Raw genomic sequence first — 22385 nt, 5'->3', positions numbered from 1 at the left:
CACTTGAGAAATGGGTGCTTGGAGTTTTCTGGATGTTGTATGATTACCAATAGACATTTCAACCATCTTGGGGAGAAGCGCCACAGCATCATGGCCACCAACAAAACTCTGCAAAGCTTGTTCTTGCTCCGGCTTTAATTGATCTATTTTCGGCAGCGATCCCACAACAGACCGAATAGCTTCTCTCGTATCCTTCTCCATTTTCTGCCTCCGAGTACAACTGAAACTGGCGTGCGACCTAGACGTCATCGTTCTCAGCCACTCCCTCTGTTCGCTGATTGGACCGCCAGAAATCTGGTTTCCATTGAACGCATTCATATTAAGCAGACCCAGACCTAGTACTGAAGTGAAATGAAAATTGAGCGGAAGTAGGTAGGTGGGCGGTGCCAGGCTAAGTCATAAAGGCCTACTCATCTTTTATCAACGATAAATTTCTTAGCATTATTTTACATCTTTATATATATATACATATATATATATATATATATATATATATATATATATATATATACACACACACAAGTACAAATAATCACTTTTGGCCAAAACTGTTCAAGTCATATACTCATCTTTTCTCAATAATTATCAATTTCTTAGCAATATTTTACATCTTTATGTGTATATGTACACACAAATACAAATAATCACTCTTGGCCAAAACTGTTGGCCATTTCTCCACGAGGGAGAAATATATCTATACATCTAGGGGCTCAAGCAAGAAACAACATCTAGTGGCTTGAGCTGTAGCAATAATAATATTCTGTTTATAGCTAATGGAGCTGAGCTGGAGAAGGTGGAGCCTACTGTCGTGTCTGGGTCCAGTGCAACAACCACCGCAGGTGAGGAGCACTGCAGCTGTGACCCACAATAGGGACGTTTTATTATGTGCATATATGTTATTTAGCTTGATGTTAACTGGGAAGTACAGTTATATATATATATTGTAGACGTTTTCCCATAAGGAACCTCGAGAACGCTTTATATTAAGGCCCTTCTATTAAGCCTCCAAATGACCCTTCTTTGAAGTGACCTCTCCCTAGCAGATTAATAAATGATTCTGCACAATACTCGTGTAAAAATATCTCAACAACATCTGCTCAGCTGGCTACATGCACGATAAATAGATGGACACCAAACTCAGTCTGTGAAGGTATTTTCACGGGCGACTTTTATGCATTCAGTAACTTATTTACTTGCATTTTTTAAATTGTTGTACGGTTTTCTATTGCGTTGTAATTATCTGTCAATCTGCTCACAAACATTTTGTAGATATATGTAGAGACACATTTCCAAAGTCATTGCTAGTCATATACTCATCTTTTATCAATAATAAATTTCTTAGCATTATTTTACATATTTTTTTATATATATATATATATATATATATATATATATATATACACACACGCAAATATAAATGATCACTTTTGGCCAAAACTGTTCAACAAGTCATATACTCATCTTTTCTCAATAATTATCAACTTCTTAGCAATATTTTACATCTTTATTTATGTATATATGTATGTATATATATATATATATATATATATATATAACTGGGAAGTACAGTTAAACGTGCATTATATACCTTTTCCAATAAGGAACCTCGGTAATGCTTTATATTAAGGCCCTTGTAATAAGCCTTTGTTAATATGTAATAAGACCTTATTATATGCTTATTAACATTAATTTGTTTTAATAAGACTATCAAGTGTTATTAATAAAATAAATAAGCATGTTTATTGTGAGATTATAAGACTTTCATAAGCACTTATAAGAAACTTTTTAACTATTTATTGATTGCTTAAAGGTTGGGTATGGAATTCTCTTTTTTGGCCATTTATGAAAATTACTTGAAATTCTTATCATAACCCACTTACTGAGTTAGAAGTACTGACATGGAAATTAAACAAGTCAATCATCTGTGGAATGGGCAGGGCTTGAAAAACTCCAGCCAATGATTTCCAGAACCACTGAGTGGCATTGGACAGTAAGTACGTCAATCAAACGGTCGTACTGCACTCCCCCTCCCCCGCTTCCCGCGCGTGACTCCTTCGTGCACGTACTCAAAGCTTGTGACCCAGAGCAAGCTTCTGTTTGTTGTTATCCTGCGTGAGCTACTGGAGCTAGCTAACTAGCTAATCCGCATTTGGACCTAGCACTAGAAGACAACCCTAAACTCCAATTTAGCTAGCCTGGCTCACTCTCGCGCATCTGTGTTCGCGCTTGTGCATGATTGCGCTTCCATGTACTTGGAATGGGTGGATTCAGAGTCAGCGTTGAAGGAGAGGACCATTTGAGTTGTGTGTTTTCAAAATCTGCTGGCGTTTCGCAAATCCCATACCCAACCTTTTTTAACAATAATGGTCTTATGAGATTCTTATAGTTGTTAATAAACACATTACAAACCAATTTATTGAGTCTTAATAACTTACTATGCTTATTAAGGTTAATAAATCCTTTATTAAACTGCTAATTATGCATTTTGCAGGTCCGGGATCTAAAGCGGGAACAATGCTTATTAAGGTTAATAAGTCCTTTAATATACACATAACAGTTAATGAGTACTATAGGTTATCAGGGTTGATAAAAGGTGAAATAAAAAACTAATGTATAAATAATATAATATTATTTATATATTATAATAATAAATGTACTGTAATACAATGTTATGGCGGTGAAGCACAAAAACACACTTTAAAACTGCTCTTTTGAAAATTTGAACAAAATTAAATAAAAAAAAACAAGAAAAAAAACGTCATTTATTACCGTTACTGACTGGAAATCAGTACGATTCATTCATTTTTGTTTTTATTTTACAATTCAATAGTTAAATAAAGAAGTTTATAATATAAAACAATCTTAACACATCGGCCTGGCCTAAAGGAAAGAGAAGTTGTTACGTTGACTGCTTTCAATGTTGTGTTGGTCATACTAAAAAAATATATATTTTTTTTAGGGAACTTAATTAACATAGGGAACTTAATAAATTATAAAAATCTCACATTAAATCGCAATATTGGTCAAAATAATTGCAATTCGATTATTTCCCCAAATCGTTCAGCCCTAGTTAGCAGACAGGTTACAATAATCATTAAGCCTTTTAGACATGGATTCATGACACAACTGTTAGATTTAGATACGTTTGGTTACCTAGTTTCATATGATAGCATACGCTAAACGTTAGCTCAAATGTAAGCCAAAAAAGTTTGCTAGGAAGCAGCTAGCTAGCTAGAACCAGCTACCGTTCCTGTAGCATTACATTCTTAAACTTACCAGAGAGTCATCTTCCAGTTCGGACCTCTTCCTCTTTTCCATGTTTTCTGTGCTTGTTCCTGTCTTTTGTCAGTCAGTTATTGGTTTACGCCTCGTGCCCACAACCTCCGTCTGTTGACTGATCCCCATTGACTTTGAATGGGGACGGAGGCGCAATGCATTGTGGATCCGTGCGCTGAAGGCTCCGTCAAAAAGTTGATAAACGTTCTACTTTTTCGGCAGCGACGGATCCGTCATCCAATCAGAACACGTATGCAAATTTAAGCACTGTGACAATACTCGGGCACTGACGAGCCTGGAACCTCCCCCATCCGTCAGCCACGCCTTCTGAGTCCTTTGACTGACGGTGCAGTGGGCACGAGGTGTTAGGGTGTTCGTGCTGATGATTCCGACATTTTCTCCAAACGTTCGTCAAACACTTCGTCAAGCCTTCATCCACTTGCATTAACAGAACTTCCGGTTCAAAATGACCTTCAAAATGAAAGTCTTTAAAGGATATATTATATGAGGCACAAAACAGATCACACTCGCTCAACATGTGCAGACTTAACCTTAAAGAGCAATTCTGTTATTTTGAACATTGAGCCCCCTCTCTGATTTGTCTAGGATGAAATAGAATGGTTAAAGCTGAAATTTTGAATATTGGTCCTGTCTCCGGTATTTGGCTAATTTCGAATCACCCTGCCTGCTTCACAATGGCTGGCTATGTGCATTCACAAACCTGTCCTTAAAACACCCCACAACGTTTGTTGTCAGAAATGTGAACCTCATCAAGTGGTGATATTCCTAATCAAGTATCGTAGCGATATGCAGTTTCTGTCTGCATTTCTGAAAACAAACGTGTCACATGACATGCCACCAGGTGTGGTGTGATTAGCCGTTACAAGCCATTTTGGAAATCTGCCCCTTATGACATCACAGTTAGGCGTGTCCACCTAGATGTGTGACGGATAGATGAGCAACGTTTGCTACTGTCCACTGGGTAGGCTGGTAGACTGACCTATCCAGCTCACATCTAGGTGGACACGCCCACCAGTGATGTCATAAGGGGCAGATTTCCTAAACGGCTTGTAACGGCTGATCACACATCACCTGGTGGCATGTCATGGGACCTTTAAGGACAGGGTTGTGAATGTACATAGACAGCCATTGTGAAGCAGGCAGGGCGATTCAAAATTAGCCAAATACCAGAGACAGGAGCAATATTAAAAATGTTGGTGTTTACCACTCTATTTCATCCTCGACAAACCAGAAAGGGGACTCAATGTTCAAAATACCGGAATTGTCCTTAAATAAGCATTGTTCCCGCTTTAGATCCCCTGCTAAATGCATAATAAGCTGTTTAATAAAGGATTTATTAACCATAATAAGCATAAAAGATGCTTAGTAAAGTTTTAACAGTGACACAATATGTAAGTTAGTAAGAATCAATAAATGGGTTTGAAATGCTTTGATGAACAACTAAAAGAAACTCATAAGACTTATTAATATTATTAAGCAATCAATAAATAGTAATGTAGGGCTGGCTCGATCAATAATACAAGGTTTATTGACGGCCTGCCTATATGTTGTGGGAGATGCGTGTGAAACAGTTATGGCCGGGCCGATAGGCTCCGGCGTTAACTGTGTGGGGAGAAAACAGCCGTCTTTAGTAAAGAGGTGTTTCTTGCTGTCACACGCTTCTCCCTCGCCCCGTAATAGCCGGCGCTCGTGGGGCGGGACATCGCCTCATGAGCCCGCTGCCCGAGGCCTTTGCTGGCCGCTTGCCGTGGCCTGCGATGGAGGCGGGCGGGGCTGGTTAGCCGGGCAAGGTTGCCTTTTATAAAGCAATGAAGGGCTGGCTCGATCAATAATACAGGGTTTATTCATGGCCTGCCTACATGTAGCGGGAGATGCGTGTGAAACAGTTATGGCCGTGCCGATAGGCTCCGGCGTTAACTGGTGTGTGAGGAGAAAACAGCCGTCTTTAGTAAACAGGTGTTTCTCGCTGTCATACGCTTCTCCCTCGCCCCGTAATTGCCTTCGCCGGCGCTTGTGGGGCGGGACATAGCCCCATGAGCCCGCTGGCCGCTCGCCGCAGCCTGCGATGGAGGCGGGAGGGGCTGGTAAGCCTGGGGGCCAGGAGGAGGAGCTGCCGGCGGCGCCGTGACACCGGCGGTTTTCGCCACGACTGCCTGTTCGGCCAGACGATGAGGGTCAGCCGCCATGACGGAGATGTTATGTGCCAGCAGGGTGATGTCATTCATAACAGCCTCTTGCTGCATCATACACTCATGCTTTGTCTGTAAGCTTGGCCGTGGGGCAGCGGTCGCTGAGCCCCGACTTCACTCCAAAGACAGCACACACAGCGGGATCCAGCGGCGGTAAAGCCCTGTAACCCCGGTCTGTCAGACCCTCCGTCTTCGTGACCTGGATAAATGTTTTCACCGGGGCCCCGAGCTTCCCGGGCTCCGCCGCAGCCCCACTGAGGTACGGTCTGATGGCAGGAAACATTGGCCAGATCGGGTCGAGACGGGAGGGGTGTGTCGCGGCCTCAAGCCCCCAGATGCCATGCAGCTGGTCCGGGCGTTGGGGGGCCTGAGGCATGGGCACCGCAAGACCAAGGTTTGCGGCTGCCCTGGCGATAATGCCCGGTAGCTCTGCCAACAAAGCTCCAACCACTGGAAGTGAGGTGGCGGCAGAGATGGGCAATGGTGCTGCCCCGGGCCTCTCCATTCGGAGAGGGGAAGCCGGGGGAGACGCCCCCTCCTCATCGTGTGGGGAGTCGTCCGACTCCAAGCTCACAAGGAGAGAGAGGGCATCATCGAGTGGGACAGTTAAGTCGTCGGCTCATTCAGCAATGGCGGCGGCAGTGTCGGCTCTGCGCTGTCTGTCGCCTGACGGCAGCACCGCACAATGCCGACACAGACAGAGCGGCGAGAGTGCCAAGACGGCATGTTCATGCCCAAGGCAGCCCTCGCACACCTCATGGCCGTCATACGGCAAGATGTAACCCGTGTTACATGTCTTGCAGATGCGGGTCGTCTTCGAGTCCATAATATCAATTTATATACTTCAGTATGCTACAAGATCGTCCTGAAGAAAATGGGAGCAGAACGTCCGCCGGCGCACGGTTATGTGTGCGGACTGCGGACGTGATTGAGGCCCACGCTGTTGGTGGGCGGGGATTACAAATTTTTCAGTGCTACGGCTCACGCCTAGGGAAAACCCAATAGCGAATAGCAAAGGCGAAGCCTATACGACATAGAATCGATTTTGGAGCAAATTCACTCCTCAAAAATAAATGTGTGGCTAATTTGAAGAGCGTTTGTCTCTGTGTTGAGGTCATGTTTTTCGGAGCTCTAAGTGGTTGACAAACGCACACAGACACACGGATCCGGCCCGCGAGGGAATATTTACTGTCCCTTTAAGTGGAAAGGTAAAAAAAAAGGTTGAGGGATATTTTAAAACAGTCTATGCTTGAGGGATTGCCCTTCTATGGGCAAAAACTGATAGTTTAGTAGGGGTCCGAGCAGCCAAGCTGCTCTATCCCCTATTGTTTCTTTAACGTTTGTTTTTTTTCTCAAATTCTGTAAAAGTCGTTCTGCAGCCTATACCGTAAGACGAAAACTCTCGAAATGTTCAGGTATGGTTACCAATAACTCCCACTACCCATAAATCCAAATGTGTGGTCTTGACTACAAAGGTTAATTTTCCCAGAATTTCAAAGAGATTTCAGGTATATGCTTTTAAGAAAGCCCTAAATTCACTTGAGAAATGGGTGCTTGGAGTTTTCTGGATGTTGTATGCTTACCAATAGACATTTCAACCATCTTGGGGAGAAGCGCCACAACATCATGGCCACCAACAAAACTCTGCAAAGCTTGTTCTTGCTCCGGCTTTAATTGATCTATTTTCGGCAGCGATCCCACAACAGACCGAATAGCTTCTCTCGTATCCTTCTCCATTTTCTGCCTCCGAGTACAACTGAAACTGGCGTGCGACCTAGACATCATCGTTCTCAGCCACTCCCTCTGTTCGCTGATTGGACCGCCAGAAATCTGGTTTCCATTGAACGCATTCATATTAAGCAGACCCAGACCTAGTACTGAAGTGAAATGAAAATTGAGCGGAAGTAGGTAGGTGGGCGGTGCCAGGCTAAGTCATGAAGGCCTACTCATCTTTTATCAACAATACATTTCTTAGCATTATTTTACATCTTTATATATATATATATATATATATATATATATACACACACACAAGTACAAATAATCACTTTTGGCCAAAACTGGTCAAGTCATACTCATCTTTTCTCAATAATTATCAATTTCTTAGCAATATTTTACATCTTTATGTGTATATGTACACACAAATACAAATAATCACTCTTGGCCAAAACTGTTGGCCATTACTCCACGAGGGAGAAATATATCTATACATCTAGGGGCTCAAGCAAGAAACAACATCTAGTGGCTTGAGCTGTAGCAATAATAATATTCTGTTTATAGCTAATGGAGCTGAGCTGGAGAAGGTGGAGCCTACTGTCGTGTCTGGGTCCAGTGCAACAACCACCGCAGGTGAGGAGCACTGCAGCTGTGACCCACAATAGGGACGTTTTATTATGTGCATATATGTTATTTAGCTTGATGTTAACTGGGAAGTACAGTTATATATATATATTGTAGACGTTTTCCCATAAGGAACCTCGAGAACGCTTTATATTAAGGCCCTTCTATTAAGCCTCCAAATGACCCTTCTTTGAAGTGACCTCTCCCTAGCAGATTAATAAATGATTCTGCACAATACTCGTGTAAAAATATCTCAACAACATCTGCTCAGCTGGCTACATGCACGATAAATAGATGGACACCAAACTCAGTCTGTGAAGGTATTTTCACGGGCGACTTTTATGCATTCAGTAACTTATTTACTTGCATTTTTTAAATTGTTGTACGGTTTTCTATTGCGTTGTAATTATCTGTCAATCTGCTCACAAACATTTTGTAGATATATGTAGAGACACATTTCCAAAGTCATTGCTAGTCATATACTCATCTTTTATCAATAATAAATTTCTTAGCATTATTTTACATATTTTTTTATATATATATATATATATATATATATATATATATACACACACGCAAATATAAATGATCACTTTTGGCCAAAACTGTTCAACAAGTCATATACTCATCTTTTCTCAATAATTATCAATTTCTTAGCAATATTTTACATCTTTATTTATGTATATATGTATGTATATATATATATATATATAACTGGGAAGTACAGTTAAACGTGCATTATATACCTTTTCCAATAAGGAACCTCGGTAATGCTTTATATTAAGGCCCTTGTAATAAGCCTTTGTTAATATGTAATAAGACCTTATTATATGCTTATTAACATTAATTTGTTTTAATAAGACTATCAAGTGTTATTAATAAAATAAATAAGCATGTTTATTGTGAGATTATAAGACTTTCATAAGCACTTATAAGAAACTTTTTAACTATTTATTGATTGCTTAAAGGTTGGGTATGGAATTCTCTTTTTTGGCCATTTATGAAAATTACTTGAAATTCTTATCATAACCCACTTACTGAGTTAGAAGTACTGACATGGAAATTAAACAAGTCAATCATCTGTGGAATGGGCAGGGCTTGAAAAACTCCAGCCAATGATTTCCAGAACCACTGAGTGGCATTGGACAGTAAGTACGTCAATCAAACGGTCGTACTGCACTCCCCCTCCCCCGCTTCCCGCGCGTGACTCCTTCGTGCACGTACTCAAAGCTTGTGACCCAGAGCAAGCTTCTGTTTGTTGTTATCCTGCGTGAGCTACTGGAGCTAGCTAACTAGCTAATCCACATTTGGACCTAGCACTAGAAGACAACCCTAAACTCCAATTTAGCTAGCCTGGCTCACTCTCGCGCATCTGTGTTCGCGCTTGTGCATGATTGCGCTTCCATGTACTTGGAATGGGTGGATTCAGAGTCAGCGTTGAAGGAGAGGACCATTTGAGTTGTGTGTTTTCAAAATCTGCTGGCGTTTCGCAAATCCCATACCCAACCTTTTTTAACAATAATGGTCTTATGAGATTCTTATAGTTGTTAATAAACACATTACAAACCAATTTATTGAGTCTTAATAACTTACTATGCTTATTAAGGTTAATAAATCCTTTATTAAACTGCTAATTATGCATTTTGCAGGTCCGGGATCTAAAGCGGGAACAATGCTTATTAAGGTTAATAAGTCCTTTAATATACACATAACAGTTAATGAGTACTATAGGTTATCAGGGTTGATAAAAGGTGAAATAAAAAACTAATGTATAAATAATATAATATTATTTATATATTATAATAATAAATGTACTGTAATACAATGTTATGGCGGTGAAGCACAAAAACACACTTTAAAACTGCTCTTTTGAAAATTTGAACAAAATTAAATAAAAAAAACAAGAAAAAAAACGTCATTTATTACCGTTACTGACTGGAAATCAGTACGATTCATTCATTTTTGTTTTTATTTTACAATTCAATAGTTAAATAAAGAAGTTTATAATATAAAACAATCTTAACACATCGGCCTGGCCTAAAGGAAAGAGAAGTTGTTACGTTGACTGCTTTCAATGTTGTGTTGGTCATACTAAAAAAATATATATATTTTTTTTAGGGAACTTAATTAACATAGGGAACTTAATAAATTATAAAAATCTCACATTAAATCGCAATATTGGTCAAAATAATTGCAATTCGATTAGTTCCCCAAATCGTTCAGCCCTAGTTAGCAGACAGGTTACAATAATCATTAAGCCTTTTAGACATGGATTCATGACACAACTGTTAGATTTAGATACGTTTGGTTACCTAGTTTCATATGATAGCATACGCTAAACGTTAGCTCAAATGTAAGCCAAAAAAGTTTGCTAGGAAGCAGCTAGCTAGCTAGAACCAGCTACCGTTCCTGTAGCATTACATTCTTAAACTTACCAGAGAGTCATCTTCCAGTTCGGACCTTTTCCTCTTTTCCATGTTTTCTGTGCTTGTTCCTGTCTTTTGTCAGTCAGTTATTGGTTTACGCCTCGTGCCCACAACCTCCGTCTGTTGACTGATCCCCATTGACTTTGAATGGGGACGGAGGCGCAATGCATTGACTGACGGTGCAGTGGGCACGAGGCGTTAGGGTGTTCGTGCTGATGATTCCGACATTTTCTCCAAACGTTCGTCAAACACTTCGTCAAGCCTTCATCCACTTGCATTAACAGAACTTCCGGTTCAAAATGACCTTCAAAATGAAAGTCTTTAAAGGATATATTATATGAGGCACAAAACAGATCACACTCGCTCAACATGTGCAGACTTAACCTTAAAGAGCAATTCTGTTATTTTGAACATTGAGCCCCCTCTCTGATTTGTCTAGGATGAAATAGAATGGTTAAAGCTGAAATTTTGAATATTGGTCCTGTCTCCGGTATTTGGCTAATTTCGAATCACCCTGCCTGCTTCACAATGGCTGGCTATGTGCATTCACAAACCTGTCCTTAAAACACCCCTAAACGTTTGTTGTCAGAAATGTGAACCTCATCAAGTGGTGATATTCCTAATCAAGTATCGTAGCGATATGCAGTTTCTGTCTGCATTTCTGAAAACAAACGTGTCACATGACATGCCACCAGGTGTGGTGTGATTAGCCGTTACAAGCCATTTTGGAAATCTGCCCCTTATGACATCACAGTTAGGCGTGTCCACCTAGATGTGTGACGGATAGATGAGCAACGTTTGCTACTGTCCACTGGGTAGGCTGGTAGACTGACCTATCCAGCTCACATCTAGGTGGACACGCCCACCAGTGATGTCATAAGGGGCAGATTTCCTAAACGGCTTGTAACGGCTGATCACACATCACCTGGTGGCATGTCATGGGACCTTTAAGGACAGGGTTGTGAATGTACATAGACAGCCATTGTGAAGCAGGCAGGGCGATTCAAAATTAGCCAAATACCAGAGACAGGAGCAACATTAAAAATTTTGGTGTTTACCACTCTATTTCATCCTCGACAAACCAGAAAGGGGACTCAATGTTCAAAATACCGGAATTGTCCTTAAATAAGCATTGTTCCCGCTTTAGATCCCCTGCAAAATGCATAATAAGCTGTTTAATAAAGGATTTATTAACCATAATAAGCATAAAAGATGCTTAGTAAAGTTTCAACAGTGACACAATATGTAAGTTAGTAAGAATCAATAAATGGGTTTGAAATGCTTTGATGAACAACTAAAAGAAACTCATAAGACTTATTAATATTATTAAGCAATCAATAAATAGTAATGTAGGGCTGGCTCGATCAATAATACAAGGTTTATTGACGGCCTGCCTATATGTTGTGGGAGATGCGTGTGAAACAGTTATGGCCGGGCCGATAGGCTCCGGCGTTAACTGTGTGGGGAGAAAACAGCCGTCTTTAGTAAAGAGGTGTTTCTTGCTGTCACACGCTTCTCCCTCGCCCCGTAATAGCCGGCGCTCGTGGGGCGGGACATCGCCTCATGAGCCCGCTGCCCGAGGCCTTTGCTGGCCGCTTGCCGTGGCCTGCGATGGAGGCGGGCGGGGCTGGTTAGCCGGGCAAGGTTGCCTTTTATAAAGCAATGAAGGGCTGGCTCGATCAATAATACAGGGTTTATTCATGGCCTGCCTACATGTAGCGGGAGATGCGTGTGAAACAGTTATGGCCGTGCCGATAGGCTCCGGCGTTAACTGGTGTGTGAGGAGAAAACAGCCGTCTTTAGTAAACAGGTGTTTCTCGCTGTCATACGCTTCTCCCTCGCCCCGTAATTGCCTTCGCCGGCGCTTGTGGGGCGGGACATAGCCCCATGAGCCCGCTGGCCGCTCGCCGCAGCCTGCGATGGAGGCGGGAGGGGCTGGTAAGCCTGGGGGCCAGGAGGAGGAGCTGCCGGCGGCGCCGTGACACCGGCGGTTTTCGCCACGACTGCCTGTTCGGCCAGACGATGAGGGTCAGCCGCCATGACGGAGATGTTATGTGCCAGCAGGGTGATGTCATTCATAACAGCCTCTTGCTGCATCATACACTCATGCTTTGTCTGTAAGCTTGGCCGTGGGGCAGCGGTCGCTGAGCCCCGACTTCACTCCAAAGACAGCACACACAGCGGGATCCAGCGGCGGTAAAGCCCTGTAACCCCGGTCTGTCAGACCCTCCGTCTTCGTGACCTGGATAAATGTTTTCACCGGGGCCCCGAGCTTCCCGGGCTCCGCCGCAGCCCCACTGAGGTACGGTCTGATGGCAGGAAACATTGGCCAGATCGGGTCGAGACGGGAGGGGTGTGTCGCGGCCTCAAGCCCCCAGATGCCATGCAGCTGGTCCGGGCGTTGGGGGGCCTGAGGCATGGGCACCGCAAGACCAAGGTTTGCGGCTGCCCTGGCGATAATGCCCGGTAGCTCTGCCAACAAAGCTCCAACCACTGGAAGTGAGGTGGCGGCAGAGATGGGCAATGGTGCTGCCCCGGGCCTCTCCATTCGGAGAGGGGAAGCCGGGGGAGACGCCCCCTCCTCATCGTGTGGGGAGTCGTCCGACTCCAAGCTCACAAGGAGAGAGAGGGCATCATCGAGTGGGACAGTTAAGTCGTCGGCCTATTCAGCAATGGCGGCGGCAGTGTCGGCTCTGCGCTGTCTGTCGTCTGACGGCAGCACCGCACAATGCCGACACAGACAGAGCGGCGAGAGCGCCAAGACGGCATGTTCATGCCCAAGGCAGCCCTCGCACACCTCATGGCCGTCATACGGCAAGATGTAACCCGTGTTACATGTCTTGCAGATGCGGGTCGTCTTCAAGTCCATAATATCAATTTATATACTTCAGTATGCTACAAGATCGTCCTGAAGAAAATGGGAGCAGAATGTCCGCCGGCGCACGGTTATGTGTGCGGACTGCGGACGTGATTGAGGCCCACGCTGTTGGTGGGGGGGATTACAAATTTTTCAGTGCTACGGCTCACGCCTAGGGAAAACCCAATAACGATAGCCTTAAAAGGCAAAGCCTATATGACATAGAATCGATTTTGGAGCAAATTCACTCCTCAAACAAAAATGTGTGGCTAATTTGAAGAGCGTTTGTCTCTGTGTTGAGGTCATGTTTTTCGGAGCTCGAAGTGGTTGACAAACACACACACACACACACAGACACACGGATCCGGCCCGCGAGGGAATATTTACTGTCCCTTTAAGTGGAAAGGTAAAAAAAAAAGGTTGAGGGATATTTTAAAACAGTCTATGCTTGAGGGATTGCCCTTCTATGGGCAAAAACTGATAGTTTAGTAGGGGTCCGAGCAGCAAAGCTGCTCTATCCCCTATTGTTTCTTTAACGTTTTTCTGCAGCCTATACCGTAAGACGAAAACTCTTGAAATGTTCAGGTATGGTTACCAATAACTCCCACTACCCATAAATCCAAATGTGTGGTCTTGACTACAAAGGTTAATTTTCCCAGAATTTCAAAGAGATTTCAGGTAGGCCTATATGCTTTTAAGAAAGCCCTTAATTCACTTGAGAAATGGGTGCTTGGAGTTTTCTGGATGTTGTATGCTTACCAATAGACATTTCGACCATCTTGGGGAGAAGCGCCACAACATCATGGCCACCAACAAAACTCTGCAAAGCTTGTTCTTGCTCCGGCTTTAATTGATCTATTTTCGGCAGCGATCCCACAACAGACCGAATAGCTTCTCGTATCCTTCTCCATTTTCTGCTTCCGAGTACAACTGAAACTGGCGTGCGACCTAGACGTCATCGTTCTCAGCCACTCCCTCTGTTCGCTGATTGGACCGCCAGAAATCTGGTTTCCATTGAACGCATTCATATTAAGCAGACCCAGACCTAGTACTGAAGTGAAATGAAAATTGAGCGGAAGTAGGTAGGTGGGCGGTGCCAGGCTAAGTCATGAAGGCCTACTCATCTTTTATCAACAATACATTTCTTAGCATTATTTTACATCTTTATATATATATATATATATATACACACACACACACAAGTACAAATAATCACTTTTGGCCAAAACTGTTCAAGTCATATACTCATCTTTTCTCAATAATTATCAATTTCTTAGCAATATTTTACATCTTTATGTGTATATATACACACAAATACAAATAATCACTCTTGGCCAAAACTGTTGGCCATTTCTCCACGAGGGAGAAATTTATCTATACATCTAGGGGCTCAAGCAAGAAATAACATCTAGTGGCTTGAGCTGTAGCAATAATAATATTCTGTTTATAGCTAATGGAGCTGAGCTGGAGAAGGTGGAGCCTACTGTCGTGTCTGGGTCCAGTGCAACAACCACCGCAGGTGAGGAGCACTGCAGCTGTGACCCACAATAGGGACGTTTTATTATGTGCATATTTGTTATTTAGCTTGATGTTAACTGGGAAGTACAGTTATATATATATATTATAGACGTTTTCCCATAAGGAACCTCGAGAACGCTTTATATTAAGGCCCTTCTAATAAGCCTCCAAATGACCCTTCTTTGAAGTGACCTCTCCCTAGCAGATTAATAAATGATTCTGCACAATACTCGTGTAAAAATATCTCAACAACATCTGCTCAGCTGGCTACATGCACGATAAATAGATGGACACCAAAGTCTCAGTCTGTATTTTCACGGGCGACTTTTATGCATTCAGTAACTTATTTACTTGCATTTTTTAAATTGTTGTACGGTTTTCTATTGCGTTGTAATTATCTGTCAATCTGCTCACAAACATTTTGTAGATATATGTAGCGACACATTTCCAAAGTCATTGCTAGTCATATACTCATCTTTTATCAATAATAAATTTCTTAGCATTATTTTACATCTTTTATATATATATATATATATATATATATATATATATATACACACACGCAAATATAAATAATCACTTTTGGCCAAAACTGTTCAACAAGTCATATACTCATCTTTTCTCAATAATTATCAATTTCTTAGCAATATTTTACATCTTTATTTATGTATATATGTATGTATATATATATATATATAACTGGGAAGTACAGTTAAACGTGCATTATATACGTTTTCCAATAAGGAACCTCGGTAATGCTTTATATTAAGGCCCTTGTAATAAGCCTTTGTTAATATGTAATAAGACCTTATTATATGCTTATTAACATTAATTTGTTTTAATAAGACTATCAAGTGTTATTAATAAAATAAATAAGCATGTTTATTGTGAGATTATAAGACTTTCATAAGCACTTATAAGAAACTTTTTAACTATTTATTGATTGCTTAAAGGTTGGGTATAGAATTCTCTTTTTTGGCCATTTATGCAAAATTACTTGAAATTCTTATCATAACCCACTTACTGAGTTAGAAGTACTGACATGGAAATTAAACAAGTCAATCATCTGTGGAATGGGCAGGGCTTGAAAAACTCCAGCCAATGATTTCCAGAACCACTGAGTGGCATTGGACAGTAATGCCGCTTTTCCACTGTATGGTACCAGCTCGACACGACTCGACACGACTCGACTCAGCTCGCATTTTTTGCGTTTCCACCGCGGTACCATGGTATCTGGTACCTGAAGTGGCTGCTTTTTCTAGTACCTACTCGCTCTAGGTTCCAAGCGAGCTGAGCCGATGCTAAAAGGTGACGTCGGCAGACGGCCGGCGACTGATTGGCCAGAGAGTGTGACGAAGTCACGAGAGCGACATGCTGGTAACATCCATAGCAGCGCCGCAGCCAACATGTTCCACTTCTCCAACTTCTTCAACATGCCAGCTAATAATAGTAATGCGATCGATGCCCTCCATTGTTGTTATGTGGGTTCTGTCCATGTGTGGGTTGCGTATGTGTTGTTTGCGTCGCGTACACAAATACGTCACGGCCCTTTCGCGCAGCCGACCCCGCCCACGTCCAGGAGGTACTATTTGCGGTGGAAAAGCACCCGTGCTGCTACCGTGTCGAGTCGTGTCGTGTCGAGTCGTGTCGAGTCGAGCTACATGTGCGGTGGAAAAGCGGCATAAGTACGTCAATCAAACGGTCGTACTGCACTCCCCCTCCCCCGCTCCCCGCGCGTGACTCCTTCGTGCACGTACTCAAAGCTCGTGACCCAGAGCAAGCTTCTGTTTGTTGTTATCCTGCGGGAGCTACTGGAGCTAGCTAACTAGCTAATCCGCATTTGGACCTAGCACTAGAAGACAACCCTAAACTCCAATTTAGCTAGCCTGGCTCACTCTCGCGCATCTGTGTTCGCGCTTGTGCATGATTGCGCGTCCATGTACTTGGAATGGGTGGATTCAGAGTCAGCGTTGAAGGAGAGGACCATTTGAGTTGTGTATTTTCAATATCTGCTGGCGTTTCGCAAATCCCATACCCAACCTTTAATAACAATAATGGTCTTATGAGATTCTTATAGTTGCTAATAAACACATTACAAACCAATTTATTGAGTCTTAATAACTTACTATGCTTATTAAGGTTAATAAATCCTTTATTAAACTGCTAATTATGCATTTTGCAGGTCCGGGATCTAAAGCGGGAACAATGCTTATTAAGGTTAATAAGTCCTTTAATAGACACATAACAGTTAATGAGTACTATAGGTTATCAAGGTTGATAAAAGGTGAAATAAAAAACTAATGCATAAATAATATAATATTATTTATATATTATAATAATAAATGTACTGTAATACAATGTTATGGCGGTGAAGCACAAAAACACACTTCAAAACTGCTCTTTTGAAAATTTTAACACAATTAAAAAAAAACAAGAAAAATGTATTGATTTATTACCATTTATTACCATTACTGACTGGAAATCAGTACGATTCATTCATTTTTGATTTTATTTGACAATTCAATAGTTAAATAAAGAAGTTCATAATGTAAAACAATCTTAACACATCGGCCAGGCCTAAAGGAAAGAGAAGTTTTTACGTTGACTGCTTCCAATGTTGTGTTGGTCATGCTAAAAAATTATTTGTTTATTTTTTAGTGAATAAAACACAACATAGGGAACTTAATAAATTATAAAAAACTCACATTAAATCACAATATTGGTCAAAATAATTGCAATTCGATTATTTCCCCAAATCGTTCAGCCCTAGTTAGCAGACAGGTTACAATAATCATTAAGCCTTTTAGACATGGATTCATGACACAACTGTTAGAATTAGATACGTTTGGTTACCTAGTTTCATATGATAGCATACGCTAAACGTTAGCTCAAATGTAAGCCAAAAAAGTTTGCTAGGAAGCAGCTAGCTAGCTAGAACCAGCTACCGTTCCTGTAGCATTACATTCTTAAACTTACCAGAGAGTCATCTTTCAGTTCGGACCTCTTCCTCTTTTCCATGTTTTCTGTGCTTGTTCCTGTCTTTTGTCAGTCAGTTATTGGTTTACGCCTCGTGCCCACAACCTCCGTCTGTTGACTGATCCCCATTGACTTTGAATGGGGACGGACGCGCAATGCATTGTGGATCCGTGCGCTGAAGGCTCCGTCAAAAAGTTGAAAAACTTTCAACTTTTTCGGCAGCGACGGATCCGTCATCCAATCAGAACACGTATGCAAATTTAAGCACTGTGACACTACTCGGGCACTGACGACCCTGGAACCTCCCCCATCCGTCAGCCACGCCTTCTGAGTCCTTTGACTGACGGTGCAGTGGGCACGAGGCGTTAGGGTGTTCGTGCTGATGATTCCGACATTTTCTCCAAACGTTCGTCAAACACTTCGTCAAGCCTTCATCCACTTGCATTAACAGAACTTCTGGTTCAAAATGACCTTCAAAATGAAAGTCTTTAAAGGCAAGGCAAGGCAAGGCACAATTTTTTATATAGCACATTTTCGTACCAGGGCAATTCAAAGTGCTTCAAATGCAAAAATGAAAAATTAATAAAATAGGAAAGCGCATTTATACTCTAAAAGTGTACGTTAAAAAGAAAATAGTACAAAGTTATTTAAAGGATATATTATATGAGGCACAAAACAGATCACACTCGCTCAACATGTGCAGACTTAACCTTAAAGAGCAATTCTGTTATTTTGAACATTGAGCCCCCTCTCTGATTTGTCTAGGATGAAATAGAATGGTTAAAGCTGAAATTTTGAATATTGGTCCTGTCTCCGGTATTTGGCTAATTTCGAATCACCCTGACTGCTTCACAATGGCTGGCTATGTGCATTCACAAACCTGTCCTTAAAACACCCCTAAACGTTTGTTGTCAGAAATGTGAACCTCATCAAGTGGTGATATTCCTAATCAAGTATCGTAGCGATATGCAGTTTCTGTCTGCATTTCTGAAAACAAACGTCACATGACATGCCACCAGGTGTGGTGTGATTAGCCGTTACAAGCCATTTTGGAAATCTGCCCCTAATGACATCACAGTTAGGCGTGTCCACCTAGATGTGTGATGGATAGATGAGCAACGTTTGCTACAGTCCACTGGGTAGGCTGGTAAACTGACCTATCCAGCTCACATCTAGGTGGACACGCCCACCAGTGATGTCATAAGGGGCAGATTTCCTAAACGGCTTGTAACGGCTGATCACACATCACCTGGTGGCATGTCATGGGACCTTTAAGGACAGGGTTGTGAATGTACATAGACAGCCATTGTGAAGCAGGCAGGGGCGATTCAAAATTAGCCAAATACCAGAGACAGGAGCAATATTAAAAATTTTGGTGTTTACCACTCTATTTCATCCTCGACAAACCAGAAAGGGGACTCAATGTTCAAAATACCGGAATTGTCCTTAAATAAGCATTGTTCCCGCTTTAGATCCCCTGCAAAATGCATAATAAGCCTTTAATAAAGGATTTATTAACCATAATAAGCATTAAAAAATGCTTAGTAAAGTTTTAACAGTGACATAATATGTAAGTTAGTAAGAATCAATAAATGGGTTTGTAATGCTTTGATTAACAACTAAAAGAAACTCATAAGACTTCTTAATATTATTAAGCAATCAATAAATAGTTAACACGTTTCTTATAAGTGCTTATAAAAGTCTTATAATATCACAAAAAACATCTTTATTAAGTTATTTTTAACACTCATAGATAGTCCTAACACCAATTAATGTTTATAAGCATATAATAAGTGTCTTATTACCTATTAACAAAGGCTTATTACAAGGACCTTAATATAAAGCGTTACCGGAACCTCTAGGGGCTTGAGCTGTGGCAACATTTATAGCTCTATCATTTTATACATGAGTTACCGAGTACTATTTTTCTGCAATGTTCATCACCAGCCAAAGTTTTCATTGGAGGGGCGGGCAAGGGTGGTGCGGGGCGGGGGGGGTAGCAGGGGCTCCTCCCTCCAGAAAAAGGCTGGGCCCCCTCCAAGCCACCCCGCCCCAAACCCTGAGTCATTTTGTGATGGAAAATATGTATGGAAAAAAATATGTTTTCAATAATAATATGTTGAGCAACACGGGAAAAATCAGACGGGTGACCAAGTTATGGAGTTTGCAACTCTCGTGCCCCATGGTCCGCACAACCCTGAGAGTCGCCTTTTATTTAAACACACCACACACACACATTTAACACACGATATGCCGCCGACCCTCCGTCGATGGCGACCACGGCCGAGATTGCCGCAATAACATAATAATATCTATATATCTATATGAAGACATCGGACTGACTTATATGCAGCACTCGAGTTTGAGGGGGGATGAGGGGGGATGGCATCCCCCTTTGGAATTAAAATGATCAAAATCATCCCCCTTCTGAAACAGTCATCCCCCCTTCCCATCCCCTGTTATTGTATCAATTAATGTGGAAATATTACCGCTATTTCATTATGGCGGTTTCCTTTTTCAATTCGGCGCAGCAACGTTACTTTTCCCAGGGACAGATTTGACAGCGATACTGCATTCTCGGGGCAGTATGCTATTGCGCAAGCACGCAGGCGTACTTGCGCAATAGTGCCTTCACAAGCTCTCATTCCACACCGTACAAGACCGGCACTGGTAGCGTGAAGCTGCCTCTGCATCTCAGACATCGCTTCCGCAAGCAACTCTGTCCCCTTTTCTGCCTTTCATTCCAACCCCTGAGCAACGCTAGTCTCCCCTCTCTGCCGAATGCATTTTTTTAAAAAAAGAACAAGCAATGTTTTTAAAATCCTTAAATGTGATGCATGCCTCAGAATCGTGTGATGCGTCCAATCAGCTGCGTTTTTGGGGATAAAATAAGAGCGATGACATGACAGCAGTCATCGCTGTTATTTTATCCCCAAAAATATAATAATATAATAATAATAATTATTATCTCACCGCTGGTCTCCCAACATATGCGCTGTCATAATCACAAATGATCTGTCCCTAAAAGTTAAAATCCACCATCCCCCCTGGCTTTTTTTTACAACTCGACCAATGCTTATATGTAACAAAACTGAACTAGGAAATCATATTTTTCAATTCTGTAAATGATGATGACCATTTCAGCTTGTTTAATTGATAGTGTGGTATTATTTGTTATTGTTTTTTGCGTCTAAATGTATTAGCACCTGCTATATATATGATATAGCTCTAGCAGTGCTATTTAATAATTTGGGTAGTATAAAAGCTAGGAATACATCATTTTAGGGCACACTTGTTGTTAGTCTTAGTAATCACACTCATTGGGAATTGTTAGAATTGGCATTGATGGACACGCGAGAGGTAATTGGAGTCAGTAACAAAGGAAGGTACCATGTCGCTGACAACACGATATACACTATATGAACCCCCCCACCCCCCCCTCCCACACACACACACACACACACACACACACACACACACACACACACACACACACACACACACACACACACACACACACACACACACACACACACACACACACACCCACACACACACACACACACACACACACACACACACACACAAATTGTATTAGCAATATAATAATGACAAGGTTATAAGATGCAAGAAATGCGCTAAACTATTAGGTTGTAACCTTTGGCTACCCAAAATGCTTACTGTAAACAAAAGTGAACCCAAACATGTAGAAGCATAATCTTGGTATCAAAAATAATGAAAGGTTACCCACTGGGCTTTCTTGTGAACCATTTAGATGGCATACAAGATGTTCTATATAATGAGACAAGCAACATCACACAAATATTTTTTTTTCCTATTCCGCCTATGCAATTTTGACAAAGAAAAAGCTCAAACAAAGTGTTTTCGCAATTAATTCTACTTAAAAAGTGCAAACTGCAAAGGTATGAAACACCAAAACTGAAATAGTAAAAACGTCAATCCTCAGAGAGAGTGGAAGCCTTTCAGGCTTGTCTGGCACTTTTTTGCAGGGGGACGATGTTGAAGTTCAGAACGTGCCTCAGACTATTGGGTCTGACGGCGTCGGCGCTGGTAGTAGTCCCACTTGGCCGCCTCCATATGAGGCCGGTTCAGCGATGGGTTGCATCACTCAAACTGAACCCGACGTGCCATGTCCATTGCCGAGTTTTGATCTCCATGGCTTGCATCTTGGCGCTGCGCCCTTGGGGACGCACGTCCTTTTTAACTACAGGCGTTACCATGGGAACTATCCTGGCAAGGAAGGTCCTTTCGACGGATGCCTTTCGGGCGGGCTGGGGAGCCGTATACGAGGGCAGAACAATAAATGGCACGTGGAGTTCACATATGCAGTTTGTTCACATAAACTGCCTGGAACTTCAGTCGGTGTCACTGGCGCTGAAACATTTTCTTCCCTTTATGAAAGGGCAACATGTTCTAGTCAGGACGGACAACACCGCGGTGGTGGCGTATATAAACCGTCAGGGGGAGCAATGCACACGTTGGCACACAGACTGACCATGTGGGGCAACACCCACCTGTTGTCGCTGAGAGCAACACACGTGCCAGGCGCGCGGAACTGGGGAGCAGATTTAATGTCCAGGGGCGACCCTCGTTACGAGGACTGGAAACTCCACATCGTGGTCGTGAACCAGATATGGGAGAGATACGGTAGAGGGGAGGTCGATCTCTTTGCATCAGAGGAGAACACTCAGTGCCCTCTGTTCTCTTCCCTAACCGGTAGGAGCGCCCCGATGGGGCTGGATGCTTTGGCATACAAGTGGC

At 42.1% G+C, this 22385-nt stretch overlaps 1 protein-coding gene across 2 annotated transcripts in view; it reads left to right on the top strand.

The window, feature by feature from the left end:
- Nucleotides 1–22385, top strand: part of LOC132469982 (complement factor H-like) — a 117360-nt gene that overhangs the window by 49347 nt on the left and 45628 nt on the right. For both annotated transcript variants that reach the window (XM_060068130.1, XM_060068131.1), the window contains 3 exons: nucleotides 771–839; nucleotides 7767–7835; nucleotides 14560–14628. In XM_060068130.1, coding sequence (XP_059924113.1) covers nucleotides 771–839; nucleotides 7767–7835; nucleotides 14560–14628 — 207 coding nt within the window. The remainder of the gene's footprint in view (nucleotides 1–770; nucleotides 840–7766; nucleotides 7836–14559; nucleotides 14629–22385) is intronic.

The sequence above is a fragment of the Gadus macrocephalus genome, chromosome 12, assembly GCF_031168955.1.
Source record: "Gadus macrocephalus chromosome 12, ASM3116895v1".
Taxonomy (NCBI): domain Eukaryota; kingdom Metazoa; phylum Chordata; class Actinopteri; order Gadiformes; family Gadidae; genus Gadus; species Gadus macrocephalus.
The sequence above is the reverse complement of the archived record's forward strand: the minus strand, read 5'-3'. Positions and strand labels throughout refer to the sequence as shown.